Source organism: Xyrauchen texanus, chromosome 30 (assembly GCF_025860055.1).
Source record: "Xyrauchen texanus isolate HMW12.3.18 chromosome 30, RBS_HiC_50CHRs, whole genome shotgun sequence".
Lineage (NCBI taxonomy): Eukaryota > Metazoa > Chordata > Actinopteri > Cypriniformes > Catostomidae > Xyrauchen > Xyrauchen texanus.
The window spans coordinates 32,256,996-32,279,210 of NC_068305.1; the positions used below are offsets into that span (position 1 = coordinate 32,256,996).

Sequence of the window (22,215 nt, forward strand, 5' to 3'; positions counted from 1 at the left end):
GTCACGTGAACAAATGATACTGTTATCGCTGTTGCTAAATTTAAAACTAGCGGGTTGATGTCACGTGTCGGAAATCCAGTGACGCAGGTAGTGACTATTCTCCCTGACCAATCGGTGATCTGCAGGATTTTGACGTCAAATTTAGTATCGGCTCGCTTGGAACCTTGACCGAGGTGGTACTAAAAAAAGTACCAGATACCAGCTACTATCCGCAGTGGAAAACCCCAAAAAAGCGAGCAGAGTCGAGTTGTACCGTGCTGTGGAAAAGCCCTATAAGCTCCTCATTCCAAATCTGGAGAAATGCTGTCATCTCTATGTCAGTTTTGTAGGCTATGTTAATTTAATAGCCAAAATTTTTGGAAATATGTGAATGAGGAAAAACTAAATGCACATATGGAATGTACAGATCATGCTATTTTTTAATTATTGAAACATTTTTCAAATTGAATTGCTTAAATTATAACATAAAAGGATGACACAGTCATTTTATAAGTTTAGAATAGAAAGAAAAAATCCTGTAAAGGTGTAAAAAAAAAAAAAAAAAAGCCACTGGAAATCAAATATTTCCTCTAAATGGATCTCTGAACCTGGTTCAATCTGACCTTTACATGAATTGAGAACAGTAGCCCACGTGGGATTTAGGTGAGTTTGTTTCTAATGTTTTAGTGTTATGAGTTTTACCCCCCTCCCCCCAATTTTCAGAAATGAATTTCAGGGCCTGTGTATATTGTAGGTGAGGTTATTAAGCTTATTCTCATGAGCCTTGACTTTAATGTGTTTCAGGTCGACTTCATGCCATGCAGACGGGAATGAAGCTAGATAGCAAAACTCCTGAGTGCCGAAAGTTTCTTGTGAAACTAATGGATCAATTAGAAATGGTAAGCTAGTAAATTAGTCCTTAAGTGCATTATATATATATAATCGTTTAACATATATTCATCCATTCTTAATATACAGGTAGATCTGAATGGATTCTGAAGGTATGCAGAAGTCACAACTTGATCTTCATAGAAAACAGTGTGAAGTGATCAATGGAAAGGAGGAGGCGAGAACCGGCTTGCCAATATAAATAATATTTTTAATGATAAACTTAAAAGACAACATAAACACACACGACGGACATGTCCGTAAACGATCTCTCTCCCGCACGATCCCCTGCAGTCGACCTTTATCACTCACGGAGGCATAATTAGCCTAATACGGGACCGGGTGTGTAGGATCACGACCCGGCCCCGCCCTCCGCCCTGCCACAAACATATTATTTATTATTAACTTCAATTTACAGATAACATATGTGCAAGAATAATTAATTGACCGGTTTTGAATTCTTTTGTGTTTTGTATTATTTTGTGCAGTCATTTCCAAAAAGTGATGAATGACATTTTGTACTAAGGGTACCATATTCTTAATGCAGTTCAAAAGGCTGAATTTATAGGTCTCCTCAGAAGGGGAGCAGGAAGCTAAAGAATAAGCTTTGCTTTTATGCCTAAGCACTTGTTATAGACATTTCAGAACCAATTAGACGAGAGTGTAGACCCTGCAGTCTCCAGAGCACACTTTTACTATCGCCGTCGCTCAGTTCATTAAATGTCACAGAGACAGGAAACAACAACCTGTGGAGACACAGATCCTGGTGGGCAATCCAGTCAAAAGGACTACAGCAAAACATGGACTAAATTCTGTTAACTCTTATTTAACCTGCATGAAAAGATGATGATCTTCTCTTTAAATGTGATCTGAATTTTCTAGCTGTAATTTTCAGGTCAATGCTCAGGAAATGTACTATACAAAAACTTAATTCTATTCCTTAGCTATTATAGATAAGTTGTGTGCTTGAGCGTCTTTATTCATTTTGTCTTTAGAAGAGTTTGCTGGTTTGACAATGCTTTGGCATTCAGTTTATTAGCATCATGAGTACAATTATTTACTTCCTAATATAGACTTAGACAAAATAGTCTTTCACGGTTTTGCTCACCAGCAATAAAGGGTTTGTTTCTATTTACCTATTAGTTAGTTCGTTTTCTATATGACTTTCTTCTCTGGAACACAAAAGATGTTAGGCAGAATGTTATGGTCTCACAGCCTCAGTTACCATTTACTTTCATTATATATGGAAAAAAAGATGCAATGAAATTGATTGGTGACTGTGGCTAACACTCTTCCTTGCATCTCCTTTTGTGTTCTAAGGAAAATAATGAAGTCATGTATGTTTTGAACAACATGATGTTAAATAAAAGTGAGATAAAAGTTTATATTTTTTGCTCGTGTCCCAGTTGCCATGTATTTTCTCACATCTTAAATATCAAGACTGGCACAGAAAATCGAAATATTTGCAAAATCAGAACTTGCATTATAAGGTTCACTTCACCTATATCGTGATATTGATCAAAATATCTACAAGTCTCTTTGAAAAATAACACGCATCACCTTTTCCATTTTTTTTTTTTTAAACAGAACAAGATTCCTTTTTGTAACACTGGTCTACTCCAATGTTCCTTTTTTTTCCAGGGCGATTTTGAGCAAACCCCAGGGAGTTCATGTGCGGAAACAACATCTGGTTTCATGGCTTTGATTTAGTTTGCACTGGCGACCAAATGCATTCAATCTCACTTTCTCTCTGCACCATGTTTGCACACTTCCTTCCGAATCATGTTTTTATATTCTTTTGCAATACAGCACAAGTGATGTTCTGTGCCTTGCAGGGTTTTTTCATGGTATAGGTAAAACATTTCATTAAAACATGAACAGTAAGTCCATTCAGAGTCCCAGCTTCCACCTGTTGAAATATAACCAGTCGTATTTGCTTTTCTGATTTTACAAGGAAACTTGATGCTCTCTAGCAGACTGTAACATCACAGAGAGGAAGCAGGGCCTGGGGCTGCTGACTGGCCAAAGCTTGGCCATTTGGTTGCTGGCCATTCCAAACGTCTAAATAAAAGACAGGTTTACTAATGTGTATGTGTCACACCGTTTGTCCAGATCGAGCCCAGGATTAGGGCTGCAGATGCGCTGAATCTTGCCCCACTCCCATTGATGCTTCAACAAATTTTTTATTTGACTATACAGGACCACCCCAAACATGCTTCTAGAACAATCTTGGTTATACTTTTATAATGATAGTCTAAAATGTATTTAAAATGAAGCCACAGCACATTGTTTACCAAGACGGAGAAGGACAAAGCCCATGAAGACAGGTTTTGTTATAAACTTTGGAAGTGCAGGCCAGCTTACAATCCACAGGAAAACAAATAGACATATTTAGTGTGGTGGTGTACTCCGTATTATTAGAGGTTAGGACAGCAACAGCCTAATTTAGTGCATATGCTCTACTTGGATACAATGTGATTGTCTGTTCCGTTTTGACCATTTTCTGTGAATTATGGAGCTGCAAATTCATTGGCGTGGTGCCAAAAGGATCATAATAATAGTGATAATAGGGTGAATGAGTCCACTAATTGTGCGTGGGCGACTCTCCAGAGGACTTTCCTTTGCGGCACAAAATTAATTGCACTAGGGTTCTGGAGTGGAATCAAAGTGGCTGATGCATCCCAGAAATTAATGAGTCATGCTATACCGGTAAACCAGAGCTTTACAGAATAATTATCTAGAATTTGTCACAAATAGTGCATCAAACACTCTTCATAGTATTGCTCATGCTTAAAGTAACAGTTGCTTGTCATGCCACACTAATTTTATTTTAGTTGTCATCTTGTACTACCTAATTTTGATTGTTTTCACACAGAAAACTAACTTTTAAGTTGTTTTGTTCTTTATTTCAGATGAAGAAGGAGCTCAATGACAACGAATCTATCTCCCAAGAAGTAGTTGGCAATGCCCACGTTGAGAATTACGCTTTGAAAATGTTCCTCTATGCAGACACTGAAGATCGAGCAGGACATTTCCACAAGTAAGCCAGGGTCTGGGTTGACTCTGGGATGTTTTGGCCCTGCCTTTCCATCCCCATGGACAACAGTAGATTTTTAGACTTGTGTATTCAAACACCACCAAAATCACAATTGAAATGAACAAGTCTTGATTACCATTTCCTCTTTAATGAACCATGACACAAAATATTGCACATACAGTACAGAGAGTGAGTAGTGGCTAAAATTAGCAACAAAGCTGGCTCTGTTGCCTGGGAGTGAGACGGCATGGATTAGCCAGGTGTAGTGTTACAGGTTACGGCAATATAATGAAACTGTTGTGGACAGTGACGTCAATTAGCGCAGAGCTGGTAAAGGCTCCAATAGCTGAATACCTGGCTATGGCTCAGGCCTTGGGTCATGAGGACTGGCACTGCCCAAAGGTATTTTAATTTGTTACTTTATCTGTGGTGAGATACAGTGAACCTGTGTCTGGGTAAGCATTTATAAAATGCACACCTAGAGGTCATAAAAATGCAGGATGTTGTCGTAGATTTAGGAACTTTGTACACAATGCAAGACGCCTCTTTGATTGCTAACAAAAGGGGGAATTCACTGTGTAATAAGTAATTATGCAATTTAGGCAATGGTGCAAACTCGCTCACAAAAACTGTGATTAATTCTATTTGCATGACACAATTCCGATCTTCTGAGCATCTATATTGTGGAGGATGCTGCAGACCAACGCAGTTTGGCAAACTCTGGGGACAGTACACGTCATCCCAATACTGTGATCCTGGCACTTCAATAATCTCTTTAAAATGCTCAAGTGTGCTTGACTGCACTATGCATATGGATAAATGCCAGGTTATAATGCTCTTCTCCATCATTTGATCATTATTTGATGTATTACAAAATCATACAGTGTGCACCCGCCTTAACATACAATATCAGATTTGGATCCAGTTATAGGATCGTGCATTCCATAGTTTTGTGTAGTGTCAGCCAATTAGATTGGAACTAGTGATTTTTGTGTTGTGACTTGTGCCATTTTTGTGTGCAGTGTACATCAGTATACATCAGTAAACAGGCTGTGGGCAGTCTGTTGGCATGTTGTCTGAAGATAAGTCTATGCCTTATATAAAATTGTCAGACATACACGGTTCTACCAAGGATCTTTATTTTAAGTTGGAAACAGAACTTTGGTGTGTTTGACTGCAGTATAATCTTGCACAAAGTTTCCGACCTTGAATTTAAACTGGGTATTGAATGAGGTGAGACAATGATTAATCGCTCCCAGGATGGTAACAGGGAGCTGCTGTATGAGAATAACACCAAACTTCAATTTCAGGGCCATTGCATAAGTACCCATAGGAAATTAAAAACACCTAAGTAAACTTGTCTTTGATAATTGATATTTAATTAAGAAAATCAGTTTGGGGTCAATAGCAAAAGCAATATATTGATGACATCAGCAAAGTGGTGTATTTAATGGTACAATGTGTAGACAAATAAACCCACATTTGAAAACTGAGGAAACCATAAAAAAAGACAGATTGTGAGTCAGGATTACGAGAAGTGGACTACATAGATATTCCATCCCAAACAAAAATGTAACCGTGAAACTGAACCTGTATAAACAAGACCGGGTCAAGTATCTTTTTGTGTGTGTGTGTGTGTGTGTGTGTGTGTGTGTGCATGTGTGAGATGTGTGTACCTTTCTGCTTAAGTCAAATTGTTTGATTATTTAATTTTTTTCTTCTACATTTTCCTTATTAACATCACTTGAAAGTGTTACTTTAACCTTAACACTTAAAAAGCTTTAAATACAACAAATAAAGAAACTAAAAATAAACATCTGGTACACCAGCTGTGACTCTCACCTTTATCACCTCTCTTGAGTTTGCATCCATGTGTTATTTCTTAAATCATTTTCAAATTAAATTAAATAATCATATAATTATTAATTATTTCAATAAGTCATGTAAAATACATTTTTGAAACACTTTCCAATGCAATTTTTTATGTCTGATTATATCTTACATTTAAATGTATGGAATTCTTAGAGATTGTTATTGATCAAGATACTGAATTGGTATGTATACTAACAAGTAATTATTGCATATTCATCTCAGTATATTGTAAACAAATATGTATGCCCCCTAGGTATGAATCTACCGCTGACTAAATCACTCACATGAGTAGGTGTTGGTAAAAAAAGCAAAAAATACTTGTCACAAAAATATGTATCACAAAAATTTACAAAACAAATAGAAAAAAACAATGTAAAGTGGTGGGGTCTTACATAACACTTATTGACAGGCTGACTGTACATTGACATGCTTATTACAGCTACTTATTAAACAAGTAAATTGACATTATTTAAATGCAAGATCAATATTTAATCTTATGTAGGAAGACACTGAGTGATCCAAGTGTTATCATACTAGTATAGTACAGCTCTGTAGGAAATTGGTTGGCTGGAACTACAGTGAGTTATACAGTTTGGCAGTCATTATACATAAATATCTTTGCTGTGTAAGAAATATATGGACAGTAAAAAATCCATATGTTGTAATTTTCACTCCTGCTCTGTATAAGACATAAAACTTTTAAGTTGAAGAGATCAGCAGCACTGCCAGTAACTACATGACTTTACGCATGTTTGCATTGCTGTGCTAACAGTTCAGTGTGTATTTTGATGACAGGAATATGATCAAGTCCTTCTACACTGCAAGCCTCCTGTTTGATGTGTTGAGTGTCTTTGGCGAATTATCAGAAGAGGTGAGTCGCAGTGGGGTTTCTCCTCCCTTACATTGTGAACTGGATAGGCTTGTATTTTGAAGTCCAGGCTTATTTTACAACATTTTGTGTTGAAGGGACTTAAATGTTTCTCTACGATGTGTTCTTTGACACGGTCACCCTGTTTCTTATGGCGCAGACACACACCAGCTTGCCTAATTTAGCGGAACGTAAAAACGTCTAATGGAATAAAATATGTCATTAGCCATGTTCTTGTGTTCAAATCTGAAATCTGTTCCAAAACATGAAAACATGGAAATTATTGGAAAGTATAAAGCAGTGTCCGAGAATTGACAACGCCTCAGGACTCTTAGTTTACACAGAGGTTTTGAGAGTGTCGATTCTTGGCAAACTTGTGCCTGGAAAGAGTTGGTAATCCACCAGTTGAATCTGTCTTGAATACTCTATTTCCAGTGTGCCTGTTAGGCCATCTCTACTGGTCGCCATGGCTGCAGATGTCTTATATACAGAGGGGAAGTGACCTGTGTCTGAATATGGACAATGTTTCATTGAGTGTTCTTCACTCCCTAAGGGCCAGACGTTTTCCTACTGTAGAGAGCTCATTGGATTGACTGTTTCAACAATGTGCCTTCTCTGTGTAACACCATCCCATACAATTAGCTCTCAGAGTCATCATCCATTACTGTGCTGTTTCTCATCAACAATGTCACAAGGAGTTGTGCCATATTGGATTATTTGCAAAGAAAGATAACGTTTTAGTACTAGACTTAAGAGTGCTCAACTCTGATGTATATAAAGGTAGAAGTTGACATGTAAAAGGGCTTTAAGAGCCTTCAAGACCCTTTTAATGGACATGTGTTGGTGATGTAATTACATGTTTCAGCACACTTTAGGCAGTTGAAAATAAATCTGATGAACTCTTAGGTCATTATACCTTTATTAAACCCTTAACACTTATATAAACCTACAACTCTTAAATAAATAATGTCTATAATTGGAAAATCAGGATTTATAAACTTAGTTTCTTCAACTATTAAATCTGATTGCATGGTCCACGATTTGAAGCTGTTATAAAATAGAAGATTTCGGCATACCTTTGACAGCAAGTCAGTTGAATTCTATAGTAATTTGCCACAGTCTACATACACTGGCAGTCAATAGGTTTGGAATAATGTACAGATTTTGCTGTTTCGGAAGGAAATTTGTTTTTTAATTCACCAAAGTGGCATTCAACTGATCACAAAGTATAGTCTGGACATTGCTGTATGTAAAAAAAAGCACCATCACAAAAGTTTTGATCAAATCTAGACAGGCCCCATTTCCAGCAACCATCACTCCCAACATCTTATCCTTGTGTAATCATGCTTCTGCTCATTTGGTACTAAAAAAATCACTTGCCATTATATCAAACACAACTGAAAGCTGTTTGGTTCATTAAATGAAGCTTAACATTGTCTTTGTTTGTTTTTGAATTGCCACAGTATGCAATAGACTGGCATGTCTAAAGGTCAATATTATGGTCATAAATGACAAAAAAAGAAACCTCTTTCTCTAGAACCTCATCAGTCAACCATTGTATTGCGGAATGAAGGCTATACAATGCATAAAAAATCCCCAAAAACCAAAGATTTCATACAAAGGTAGACACTACAGTCTTCAAAGGACAACTGGCTCTTACAAGGACAGAAAGAGATGTGGAAGGCCAGATGTACAACTATACAAGTATCTCAGAGTCCTAGTTTGAGAAATAGATGCCTCGTGTCTTCAGCTGACAGCTTCATTGAATTCTACCTGATCAAGTTTCATGCACAACAGTACAGAGAAGACTCAGGGGTGCAGGCCTCATGGGATGAATTGCAAAGATAAAGCCTCTTTTGAAACAGAAAAACAAAAAGAAAAGGTCAGAGTGGGCAAAGAAACAGACATTGGACAATAGATAATTGGAAAAGGGTGTTATGGATCTTAACCTCATTGAGCATTTGTGGGATCAGCTAGACTGTAAGGTGCATGAGACGTGCCCGACAAGACAGCCACATCTCTGGCAAGTGCTACAGGAAGAATGGGGAGAAGTGTCACCTGAGTATCTGGACAAACTGACAGCTGGAATACCAAGGACCTGCAAAGGTGTCACTGCTGCGCATGGAGTATTTTTTGATGATAACTCTGAAGTAAAGTTCTGAATATTTTTTTATTTGTTTTTTTTTTCAAATTGTAATAGTTATTTTTCACATTATTAATATCCTGACTATACATTGTGATCAGTTGAATGCCACTTTGGTTAATAAATGTACCAATTCCTTTCCATAAGAGCAAAAACTGTACATTATTCCAAACTTTTGGCAATTCAGTATCTTGATCAATAATGATCTCTTTATTTACAATATCACCAATAGCTTGCTTTTGTATTAGATTGCATAGCAGAAAAAAAAGTGTTATCATATTGTTGTTGCCCCTTTAAAACGTCTGTGTGTTAGAGCAATTTTACTATTCTTAAGGAAAACTTTGTCATGCATAACAAGAGCCATTAACAATGGTAAAAATCAATGTAATGCATGGCTTGTAATTAATTGCTTTTATTGGCAACAACGGGGGGCATACCATTTCCTAAACTCTCATGCGTAAGTGGCTGTACTGTAATCACAGTCATGATTAAATCATTCATCCCTCAAGTGCTGCCCAGGTCAAATCTAGCCAAATCCAAGCTTATCTTATCTTCATGATTCACTTATTGACTCCCCTCCCTGTTTCCCATTTTCAGAACATCCAGCACAGGAAGTATGCAAAGTGGAAGGCAGCTTACATCCACAACTGCCTGAAGAATGGTGAGACTCCACAGGCCGGTCCGATTGGAATGGAGGGGGAAGCATATGGTAAGCACTGATATTATATCTTTCCCTCATAAATGTCCTGTGACTCCCATTAACACAATACACACTGGTTGGGGCTTTCATCCAGTAGTCACTAAATGGCTTCCTCAGTGGGAGTAAATGTTACCACATTGTGTACCTTATCAAAGTTGAGAAAAAAATCACTGCCTCACCCCATGACCCCTTCCCAGAACAGACTGCAATATAGTGATTATTTTCACAATCACAGATATGATCAAAGTTGCCCTCACCTGTAATAGTGAGAAAATTGTCCACCTAACTATTGTCATTAGGAGGCAAAGGGTTGTAGCATTCAGGACAGATATACTCTAAATCGAAAGGTCTTTAAAAATCAAGAGAAAAAAATCTTTGTAAAATTACCAAAGGAAAGTTATACTTCTGATGTTGCATATTATTCTACACCAGGGTACTCAAGTTACTACATCGGGGTATTCAGTTGCTGCTTCTGTTTCTGCACATGCGGTGCATGTGAGCATTATTTACCTTTATTAGATATGTAAGTAGAGAAAGACTCAGGAATTGACTGGGAATAAAGTGGGCAACAGGGATTGGGGAAAACACCTCAAGCCAGGACTCCAAGCACTTGGTACAAAGTTACGGCTCCAACTGTGATGTTAAAAATATGAGACTGCACATTTTAAAACCAAATTAATTAAAATTAGTGTAGTATTCCTAAGCCTCGTGCAACGTTTAGACCAGTAGCTGTTAGTACCTTGGAGCAGACTTAGCGCTCACACCATGACTGCATGGAAAATATGGCTCTCTTTTCTGCTGCCTGCTCAGAAATAGAGGCAAACAGAAATAGTATTGTGTCAGTGCAAGTACAGCTCAGAAATAAATTACACATTTGAAGAAGTCTGCAAACAACATGCCTTATACATGCGGAAGTCATTGTCTAAATGAATTTCTGTTGTATTTAGAGGGACATTTGGAATGCACCATTTGAATTGGTCTGCATTAAGTAGATTCTAGTAGACCATGGATGGTATAAATATATACAGTGCCTTGCAAAAGTATTCAAACCCCTGACCAATTCTCTCATATTACCGAATTACAAATGGTACACTGAAATTTCATTCTAATTGATGTTTTATTTTAAAATTCTGAAACTCAAAATCAATAATTGTAAGGTGATCTAGTTTTTTTGTGGGGAAATATTTTTATGAAAAATAAAAAAAACTGCTATCTTGCTTGCAACAAATTAATATTTGGTTGAGCCACCTTTTGCTGCACTAACTGGTTTAACAAAACGTCAGTAAGACCAAAGTCTTTTGGGGTACATATATACCAGCTTTGCACACAGTGATTTTGGCCCATTCTTCTCGGCAGATTTGCTCCAGGTTGTTCAGGTTGGTTGGGTGATGATGCTTGTGGATTTTCAACTAGTGCCACAGAATGTCAATAGGATTGAGATCAGGACTTTGACTGGGCCACTGTAGGACATTTATCTTTTTTGTTCTTGAGCCACTCCAATGCTGCTTTGGCCTTGTGCTTGTGATAGTTGTGATGCAGAAAGGTGAATTTCCTACCAAAGCTTCTGTTTTTTAGCGGACTGAAGCAGGTTCTCTTGAAGTATTTCCTTATATTTTGCTCCATCCATTCTTCCTTCAATTCTAACAAGATGCCAAGTCCCTGCTGATGAGAAGCATCCCCACAGCATGATGCTACCAACACCATACTTCACTGTATGGATTGTGTCTCTTGAGGCATAGTAAGCGTTAGGTTTGCGCCACACACAGTGCTTTGAGTTTTGGTTAAAAAGCTCTATCTTGGTCTCATCTGACCACAAAACCTTCTCCCACATCGCAGCTGGGTCACTCACATGCTTTCTGGCAAACTTCAGACGTGCTTTCAAATGGTACTTTTTGAGTAAAGGCTTCTTTCTTGCCACCTTCCCATACAGGCCAGCGTTATACAGTGCTCTTGATATAGTTGAATGGTGCACCATTACTACACTCCCAGCCAAGGAATTCTGCAGCTCCTTCAAAGTGATTTAAGTGTCCTTTTTGTTGGAGTGCTGAGTTTTTAGGGACAGTATTTTCTTGGCTGTGCCTGGGTTGTTTGTTGCAGCTTCCACTTCCTGATTATTGATCTAACTGTGCTCACTGGAATATCCAAAAATTTGGATATTATTTTGTACCCTTTCCCTAATCTATGCATTTTTATAACTTTATCTCTAACTTCTGTGGAATGCTCTTTTGGTCTTCATTTTCCTTCAGATTCACAGCCTGACCAATAATCCTTCAACAATGGGTTTTTTTTATGCAGAAAATGTGTTTGCAACTTTAATGATTCACAGGTGGATGCCATTGGTTAAGTAATTTTGTCCTCGTTAGGGCAATTTCTTTTATCGGTGTTACCTGGCAGCTTCCACAGCACAGGGGTTGAATAATTATGCAAGCAAGATATTTCAGTTTTTATTTTTATTTTAAATATTTCCCAACATAAAACCAATGTTACTTGATTTTGAGTTCCAGTGTTTTAAAGTAAAATATCAAACAGAATGGAATTTCATTACACCATTCGAAATTCAGTAATATGAGATAATTGGTTAGTGGTCTGAATACTTTTGCAAGGCACTGTATATACAGTGCTTTGCCCAGGCAAAGTAATTCACCCATAATAGTTCTGATTGCTGCTAGAATAGTTTTTGCCATTTCAATACCTATAATATTGCAATATTCCTCAAAAGCAGCATACATATTGTATACAAGTTACTATTCCACAAAAGTATTACCACTATAATGAAAAATGGCTCCTCTCTCCATGGTTTGCAAGATGACATGACTGCAACATTCTAAGAACTTCATCTTGCATCCCATTCTGTTCGCATCTGTTTGCAATTTATACATTGACTCCCTGTCACTAATTAGCACTAAATGTAGGTCACAGTCTTATAGCTGGAAGAAGAGTCAGATCGAGCACACCTGTTGACATTTTTCATAATTCATGTCAGCCATTGGCACAAATCAATAATAAATAAAGAGCTTTTATTGGCGGAAAGCTTCTCTTAAGCCTCTTGTTGACTTTACTTATGCAGAATGTGCTCGAGCCAGTGCAGATTTCCCCTCAATCACTGTTTGTACTTGAAACCAAAGGCCTTTTTGGAGAATTCTGAGGATTTAAATCTATGAAAACTTTTTGATGTATTTTTAAACAAAGTTTACAAGTTCAGTCATTAGGTATAAGCAGTTCAAGGTGGATTCTCTGTTGCAAATTTATGTTGCACAATGCTGGTATTTATTCCCCTCATTGCTCCAAAGGAAGTGCTTCATATGTTCAGCCTGTTTTCAGAGTACCCTCAAGAGCCACAGCGTGTTCATGCATAATTGAACTCTTCATCCAGCCCCTGTGTGCAGATCCTGACTCTTAATAACAGAAGAGGTGTATTTCATAGTTTGTGGTGGAATCTTAGTGTAAGCACAACCTCTCTCATCACTATAGCAGCACAAAGCAATTTTGTGTGTGGACTTGCCTTGGCATAGTCAGCAGTCAGACTATAATTGGGGAGCCAGCCTTTGGTCTTCATGGAGTCTACACCGTTCCTGTGTCACAACTCCCTATCTAACAGCAGCAACGATACAAGAGCAAATTTCTCTTCCAGGATCAGCCAGGAATCCCCCTGATCTGGCTTGGATCAAGCAGTGCTGTGCAGAAACCAGATCAAGGCCATATTTTCATAAGATTAGAATGTTTATTTGACTTACCCCACCCTTATTATTTCACGGTGGGTAATGAAAATACCCCAACCACCCCCCACGACAAGTCTGTGGAAAGAAACCAAAAAAAATCCAAAACATTTATGCATCAACCAAATTTGGAAATATGTTTTTCAAACTTGTTCCTAGTGAAGGAATGTTACAGTATATTGAAGTTTACCTTATTAAATCCTGCTAATGTAGGCAAATATAGATGGTGCTAATATCATCTAAACTGTGTTTTACTGTAATGTAATATTTTTGCAAAATAGAGTCTACCTATGGGTTTCAGAAACATTATGAATATGGGATTGTTGTAATATCTCAAATGGAAGAACTCAGCCACAGTTTTTTGGAATTCCCTTTTTTGCTCTTTCTTTTTTCTCTTTATTAATTTAGATTTGTCACTTATTTTGGGGGTGTCTTAGGGTTCAACTTGCAATTGATTGATATTGGTTCCATGTGTAATTAATGCTTTCATCATCTTGTTCAAGGTTTTGAGGCAAAGCACAGCATTAAAATGAGATATTAAGCAACAAATTTAGCTTCTGACTCATATTAGATCATTCAAATGTCACTTGCACAATAGATAACCATTGGTAAATATGTGCAAAAAGGTTGTGGAAAAAAAAAATCTGCGTTGTTTATCCTTTTTGATCTTTCATTAAAAAAAAAATTATCTAATCTTTAATTGAAGTAAAACAATAGAAACAACACATCATTATTAAATCAATATTTTTCTCCAAAATGCATCGGACATAATTATTGCCACCCTTTTATTCAATAGGTTTTGCAGCCTCCCTTTGCCAAGATAACAGCTCTGAGTCTTCTCTTATAATGTCTAGTGAGGCTGGAGAACACCTGGCAAGGGATCTGAGACATTCCTCCATACAAAATCTCTACAGATCCTTAAATTTCAGAGGTCCATGTTGGTGGACTCCTCTTCAGTTCACCACACAGGTGTTCTATGGAGTTCAGGTCAAGGGACTGGGATGGCCATGGTAGAACCTTGATTTTGTGGTCAGCGAATCATTTTTGTGTTGATTTTAATGTTTGTTTTGGATCATTGTCCTGCTGGAAGATCCAACCAAGGCCCATTGTAAGCTTTCTGGCAGAGGCAGCCAGGTTTTGATTTTTTTTTATCTGTTGGTATATTACCGAGTCCATGATGCCATGTATTCGAACAAGATGTCCAGGACCTCTGGCATAACAGCCCCACAACATTAATGATCCAGCACCACATTTAACCATGGGCATTGGGTACTACTTCATCTCTGTGTGCACCAAACCCATCTCTGGTGTTTGCTGCCAAAAAGCTGTATCATCTGACCATAAAACCCATTTCAGTAGTGTCTGGCAAACTGAAGACACCTGAGTTTGTTGTTGGATGAGAGCAGAGGCTTTTTTTCTTGAAACCCTCCCAAACAACTTGTGATGATGTAGGTGATTTTTATATATATATATATATATATATATAAAAACAAAAAAAAACAAAAAAAATCTCCAAGACTCAACTAATTTCTGAAATTCTCCAGCTGTCATCCTTGGAGATTCTTTGGCCACTTGAACCATCCTCCTCACAATGCGTGGAGACAATATAGACACCCGTCCTCTTCCAGGCCGATTCTTAAGATCTCCAGTTGATTGGAACTTTTTAATTATTGCGCAATTGTATATGGCTATATTGTTATTTCTCCCAAATCATTTTCTTCTTTTAGCAATAGAATTTTGTTCTGGGTGGCTTCCCATTGCTGCCATGTATCTCCTTGGCTGCATGAAATTGTGGTGGTACTATTGCTTACAGATTTAAACAACTTCATTAAAGTGTTTAACCATTTTTAAATCCCTGAAACAGTCATTTGCCTGGCAATGAGACTAATCTGTTCAGTGATTTGTATTCATGATATTATTATGTGAGAAAATAATGGTTTGAACAGACCTCTAATAAACTGTATGAGATTATGTGAGAAAACAGAAAAGCCTGATTAGTGCTGTCAACAGGCTTTTTGGAGCTCATTTTGTTGTTGAAAAACACAGTTCTAGGAAGGAAATCCTCATTTAGAATTACTTTGAATTCTCTATCAGTACTTACAATGGAAGGGCTTTCTAATGAAGTTTCAGATGTTTTCATTCTGACAAGCCCATTTATGATAAACAGACAAACCTTAAACTGCTTCTTTTTTTCTTTACGTAGATGATGAATTTGGTGCTGAGGGTGGTGAACCTTCACTAGCTCCTCAGGGTCCACCCCAATCCCAGCCCTCATTCCACGGCCATCCAACAAACCAACCCCCAACGTCCAATTTCAGTAATATTCCGATACCTCCAGGGTCACATGCCCCAGCAAATACACCTGCAGAGATTCCACCTCCAGAAGGTAAGTATTCACCCTATGGACCTTTTTCACATTTCTGGGTTTGGAATTTGGAAGTAAACTATACCAGTGTAAACTTGTATAGAGGTACATTGGAGAACATTGCATTCTCATTTGCAGAAAAATCCAATATTGCATTTCTAGTCAAATGAAGAAAGATTTAGGGAAATGGATTACGGTGATCAAAAGAAAGAAATTAAACCATTTCTTTCAAATTAATTTGAAAATGACAAAAAATACTGTATGATGATAAATTAGATTTAGCTAGATTTAACTTGCTAAGCTAAGGTGGAAAGGTGCTGTCGCCATCACATCTAATTTTACCTGAGATTATGGAATTAATGCCTTAGTACTATATTGCATGCTTCCATTGTATTTGTACTTAGAAATAACGTTATCAATGTTTTTGTGCAGTTGCCTGTTCATGGAGAGCCATGCATTTAATGACTCTTGTCTTATGATTTTTTTTTATTTATTTTTTTTAAGACTGGGTATTTGCTTGATTTGTTCAAATAGCAGCCAAAGATCTGAAAGATGACCACATTAATCACTCAAACACACTTCTCTGGGACATTCATAACAACCCAGTTCCCTTGTCTCAAATGCACAGATTTCAGAGAGTGCTGGGACTGAGCCCTATTTTGTCTTGGCTCTATATATTTCCTGTTCAGGTTTGATGTTTTCCCACCTATACATTTTAAATAACAGTCAAGCTTGGTACCACCGTGTGGGCGCTTCCCCTTGCAACTTCTGTCCTCTGTGATTAGTGCCCAGCTTCTGATTGCTCCCAGAGGTGCAATCACAGACTTTCATCAGGGACGGCATGCTCTCACTCTCAAACCTGGAAAGCATACAGAAAGAGTTTATCTTTATTTGACTCCATGTCAAGTCTCAGACTCTCTTGTTGAAACCTAAATACATTTTTTTCAATGAATGTGGCTTTTATTCTTTCTTAAAAAGAGACTCAGCCTTTTAGCTGGGCTCTTCTAAATCAAAATCAGTTCTAGCAGTCCAAAATAAAATTGATTTCTTAATTTGTCCATCGTTTCAGTATTCCATCAACAGTCATTAAAGCAAATGCAAAAGTCCATCCACAGTTATGATCTAATAAACTCTTTCTCTGTTTTTGAGCAGCACAGCCCATCAAACCAGTGCCTGTTCCACGTAGCATGCCAATGGTCGACCCTTCACTACTAAACAATACCCAGGAAGGTATGCTTTTTTGCAAAGATAACCGCTCTCCATTGAAATCCAATCTCACTGAACCCAGCAAAAACAACAAAACCTTGCCCTTTCCCCTTCTCTTGAAAGAGAAGATACAACCTCATTTCACCAAAATACTGAACCTCATTTTGTTGCTCGTAAAGCCAGAGGAAAAATCAGACATTGCACTGGCTTTTCTAAATAAATGAAGGCTTTAAGGGAAGTAGATTCAATTATTTTTGCTTTACATAGTGAGATGGAATAGAAAAACATGAAATTTCCTCACTGCCGGCCACTGTCACTTGAATTTACCTTTAATAAGAATGAATGCAAATTGTGTCCACAGTAAGTGTTGGCATTCAGTCTGCCAATTAAATAATTTGACTCCTGAGTGATGTCATTTGATATAAAATGGCTGCCCAATACAATTGCAATTGCTCAGAATTGGAACAATTTTGAGATTTTCAGTGCAAGACTAAATTTCTCCTGTTACATATATGTAGAAAACAGTGTTTTGTTTGATATTGTTTTGGTTAATTGACATCTGTCTACCAGGGCTGTGCCAAATTGCCAATAGTTATACAAAATACATCTCGCAATTGTTTTTCTCACAATGTTGCATCAATATTTTAGATCCGTGCATCTCTATTTATAAGTGCATTTATATGCATACACATATATTTTTTTAATTTCCTACAGTCCAGTTAATAAAGGAGCAGGCATTTCATAGTGTGGACATGCTGGTTCTCTCTTGTGCGTTTGCCACAGGTTCAGTTGTGATCCAATTGAAGATTTCAGACCTTCTCATTAATAGGAGCTTTCGTGAATCCCAGCTAATTTAATTCCTTCTTTTCCCAGTAGGTTATGGTGATCAGTATGTATAGGACAGTGATTAAAAATACCAGCAAGCAAGCTAGCAACTCCAATTTACTGATATGCCCCTGAGACAACAGCTCTCCCTTCACCAAACAATAACAAACCTGTTAACAAATACAACAAGTCCCAAGGTGAACGATGTCATTACAGTCTATCTGGGAAATACATTACAGTTAACAAACAAAATCCCTCTGTCAAAGGACTGGCACTTGGCAGCATTATTATTACGTACTCTTCAAACAACATGTATAGAGGGCTAAACCTTGCATACAAACTGCTGGGTCTTCTGCTCTGCCTTGCCATTGTACCAAACAAAGAATAACTGCATACCAGTTTAAAGTTTTTCAAATACAGATTACTATTAAAACTTTTCAGCACAATTGCATGTTCAGCTCCAAATTTCCCTCCCTATGGGCAAAATAACACAACCGCACAAAATGATAGCCAGATCATACCAGTAAGCACTTATTGAATTGTTCCTGAAATCGAGCATCTCAATCAAGGCAGCTCTGTGGCCATAGTCCTCCTAGTTTGTGTAGATTTTATGAAATCGAGGTGCAAGCAAAGCCATTTATGAAAGAACAAAAATGTATTATGGTTAAATATTAATACCGGAGTAGAGACAGGATCTAGCGATTTGAAAGCTCAAAAGTACTTTGGTGGTCATCTCTGTCTGGGTAATTATTTCACTCTTACATTTATGAATTCAGCTCAGACTGTCACTCAGAGTATCATTGTGAGAGCTAGCATAGTTTACATTTTGGTAAAGGCATTTGTGTACCGTGACTATAATATTTTAAATGCCCAATGGCAAATGTCTCAACCTAAAGACCGCTACAAACAGAGGTGCTTTTTCAAAGTAAAACCTGCAAGATACGTTGTAACGGCTAAAGACGTACATCTGATGCATATGTACATAGACTAAATATTTAAAAAGTAGCACAGACAGAATGTAAGAGTGGACAGTCAAAATGTATGCTATATTTTACCTTGTGTCATGTACTGAAATATGGAGCCTTTTTTTTTTCCTTTTTTTTCCCCACTGCTTATTTTCATTATTTACTCATTTTGTTTAATATCTATTTGTGTTTACAGATAAAAGAAATAAGCTCTTTTAAATTTCAACAGGAAGTTATGCAAATATTTTCTCACTTTACATACAGTAAGCCACTCTCTCAAATCAGTTTGCGAATGTTAACTTTGTTTTACAGGTGACGTGAGGCTCACACCAGAGGACTATACGCGGGCTCAGAAATACTGTAAATATGCAGGCAGTGCACTGCAGTACGAGGATGTGACCACTGCTGTCCAGAATCTGCAGAAGGCCCTCAAGCTATTAACCACTGGCAAAGAATGAGACTATTGTGTCCCACTCTTCCAAAGCCACTTAATCAGTGATCTGGTCTTGAGGAACCTTAAAAAAGGCCATTTCCCCAGCCTCAGCTGTATCAAAAAGAGACACTCCACAGGACACCCCCACATCACTCAATACAACAGCTGTTTCTATCATACTGGATGTCAATAGCTGCTCATTAAGAGCCAGATAAGATAAAGATTCAAAACTGAAAAATCAGGTGCATGTGAAAGACGCTTTAAAATTATGATATGTGCACAAATATGCATGGTTTAGGGTGTTTTAATGTTCGTTTTCTGGCTTCACATAGTTAGGTTAGATATGCATGGACATGGGAGCATGTCCCTTAGATATCTATAAAAGAAGCACTTTTGTGTCTTACCTCAGTCTCTTTGAAACATTAACGTTGTCCAGAGACATTTTGCCTTTCAGTTCCCTTCTATGTAAATGCTTAAGGTGGAAGGATTCTGCAGTTAGTTTGCATAATCACACTCACAATTTTTTCTGCCATTTAGTTATTTCAATCAACAATAAATCTTGTTTGATCCGTTTTCATTTGCTATGTTTTCCTTTTATAATAATACTCATGATAAAGGTCCAGAACAATACTGATTTATTTATCTTCCATATATTATTTTGAGCTTTATATGTAGTTATTACATACTAATGTTTTCAGGGTGCACACATGGCATTGTGTAAACAATAAGCATTATTGTTAGAACCTTCAAATTAAAGAGGATTAGAATAGTTTTAACAACTGTCCTCTATTTTGACAGCCTGTAACAAATCCTCAGCAATGCAAAACCAAAGCCATTTGATCTTGCTACGATTATAATTAAATTAAGAACACGCTTTGAAATGTATCACTGTAGTATTCCTCCGGTTTAACTAAAAGTGCGTTTTGCATTTTAAGGAGGCTTAAAAAGTAATTTGTTTTCGGTCTAGAAACATTAAATGCGCTGTGATAGAGATATAAGTACTCGGATCTTAATGTGCATAACCAGTTTTGGCAGAAATTAAACCTTGGTCCAATCATTGTGCATTTTCACAAATAACTAATTACAATAGATAATTCCTGTTGTTTTCTGCTCAACCAGTGCAGCTTATGTTTGAATTAGCAGTGGTATGGTCATTGTTTTCCACCATGGCCTGTTTTTAGCCTGAAGTGTAATAGAAAGGGCATTGCACTTATCTGGAAGTAGACCAAACTATCAATCCATGCATCTGCATTTGCCTGAATAATTTTCCTGCCTCATTGCGGATGCAAATCAACATCATTTGGGATTTTCCATCCTACTTGTCTTACTCTTTTGTTAAGTGGCCGCTTTAATGGGCTAATGTGAATTTCAAGGTGATAATTTCTTCATTCACATCAAGTTGATCACTGATGAAATCAGTCTAGTTGTCATACTTAAGTACTACAATAAAAAAGGATTACATGAATATTTCACCCAAAACTGGATATACTGCAGATACTATGAATGTCTTCCACGGAACACTAAAAGGTTATGTGAAGGATATATGTTAATTATTCTCAGTCACTACTCCCTTTCGCAGCAGCCCCTCCTCCCCCATTGACTCAGCCCCAGTCTTTGTCGCAACATGAGAGAAACCGATACGCTGTGATGTAAACTAGATGACCACCTTGTATGCTGCATTATCATTAAAATTCACCATGAATTACACAAAAATATAATGAGTCATTTGCAAACAGCATGCATCTGGATCCAGCAAATGTGTTTTTTTCCTTGCTCTAATTGTTTTACATTGTCATCCTCAGCCAAGTTTCTTGTGGCGATAATGCATGTCAATTTAAAGCTCAGTTTAATCATAATGACTGATATGAATATAGCTAGCCTGTAATAAATGTATGTCATTTTATATTCGGGTTCTTGTACGGTTTCACACACCTACACCCAAAATACATCAAGACTTAACAGACAGACAGTAACCCTAGGGACACACTTTCTGTCTGATTCAAAGAAAGAGCCAGGCTCTTGTTCCAAGTAAGCTAAAAATAAAACCATGCAATTATGTTTTCGTACCAAAATTAACATCCCATTACACGTGGACTTGTGGCAAACAATTGTTTAGACTCTAGAGCATGTTATTTGACCTAAATGTTCAAATGTAATATCCGAGGTAGGGCTATATGCAAATACAGTTATCTGACTTGCAGGAAGATCTAACTGAAAGATCTTCTTTGACTTTGAAAACAAAGTAGCCACATGGGTGACTGAGGACAAAATATTTCTTTGTAATTATGCTAATAAATCATTTTTTTTTTATTATATAAACAAAACGTTTTGAATAGAAGAACAAGGAGCCCTGCAACAGATGCCATGGTCCTCACAGAAAACATTGAGTCAGTCTGAGATTACATGAAGAGACAGATGCAATTGAGACAGCCTAAATAAATAAAATAAACTTTGGCAAATTCTCCAAAAAGCTTGGAACATCCTATCTGCCAACAACCAAGAAAAAGGTCTAAGAGGTTTGGTTTTGAAACAAATTTTGATTTAGCTCTTTTTTTGTTTACTACAGGTTGTATGATGTTAATTGATTAATGAAAACTATTTATGCCATAATTTTTTTTTTATAAATCCTCACTTTGACAGTTTTTCACAAGTGCCTACTGTGCAAAAGTCTTACAAATATAAGATATATAAACATTTTCTTAAAATAGTTATTTATATCTTCAGCTTTAATGTAGGAAATTAGGAAATATAAAATTTAGACTCCCAAACATTCCTTTTGCAAATAGAATAGAAGAACAGGGAGCCGGCATGACCCTCACAGAGCCCCCCACTGAACATCAAGTCAGTCTGGGATTACATGAAGAGACCGAAGTAATTGAGACAACCTAAATAGATAGAAGACCTGTGGCGAATTATCCAAGAAGCTTTTTTCTCTGCCAACGACCAAGAAAAACTGTACATGTGTTTTTATGTTTACTGGATTTTGTATGACGATAATTGAGAAATGAAAACTATGGCATTAGTTTTGAAGACATCCTTACTTTGCTACATTTTCCACAAGTGCCTAAAACTGTATATACACACAAATATAGCGTTTTGAAATATGTTTATGTATAATTAAGAATTTAGGCTAAATAAACATTTAAATAAAAAATACTGTATGCTACATGCAATTAATCATTTGTTATTACTATGGTAATTAAGTGTAATAACAATGT

The 22,215-nt window shown here is 37.1% G+C and overlaps 1 protein-coding gene across 1 annotated transcript in view; it reads left to right on the forward strand.

Moving 5' to 3' along the window:
• Positions 1 to 20,770, forward strand: part of LOC127624162 (vacuolar protein sorting-associated protein VTA1 homolog) — a 47,201-nt gene extending 26,431 nt beyond the window's left edge. Inside the window, exons 2-8 of the mRNA XM_052098849.1 lie at positions 784 to 878; positions 3,780 to 3,907; positions 6,572 to 6,647; positions 9,385 to 9,496; positions 15,407 to 15,589; positions 16,721 to 16,798; positions 18,877 to 20,770. Coding sequence (XP_051954809.1) covers positions 784 to 878; positions 3,780 to 3,907; positions 6,572 to 6,647; positions 9,385 to 9,496; positions 15,407 to 15,589; positions 16,721 to 16,798; positions 18,877 to 19,022 — 818 coding nt within the window. The 3' untranslated portion in view covers positions 19,023 to 20,770. The remainder of the gene's footprint in view (positions 1 to 783; positions 879 to 3,779; positions 3,908 to 6,571; positions 6,648 to 9,384; positions 9,497 to 15,406; positions 15,590 to 16,720; positions 16,799 to 18,876) is intronic.
• Positions 20,771 to 22,215: the final 1,445 nt, after the last annotated feature.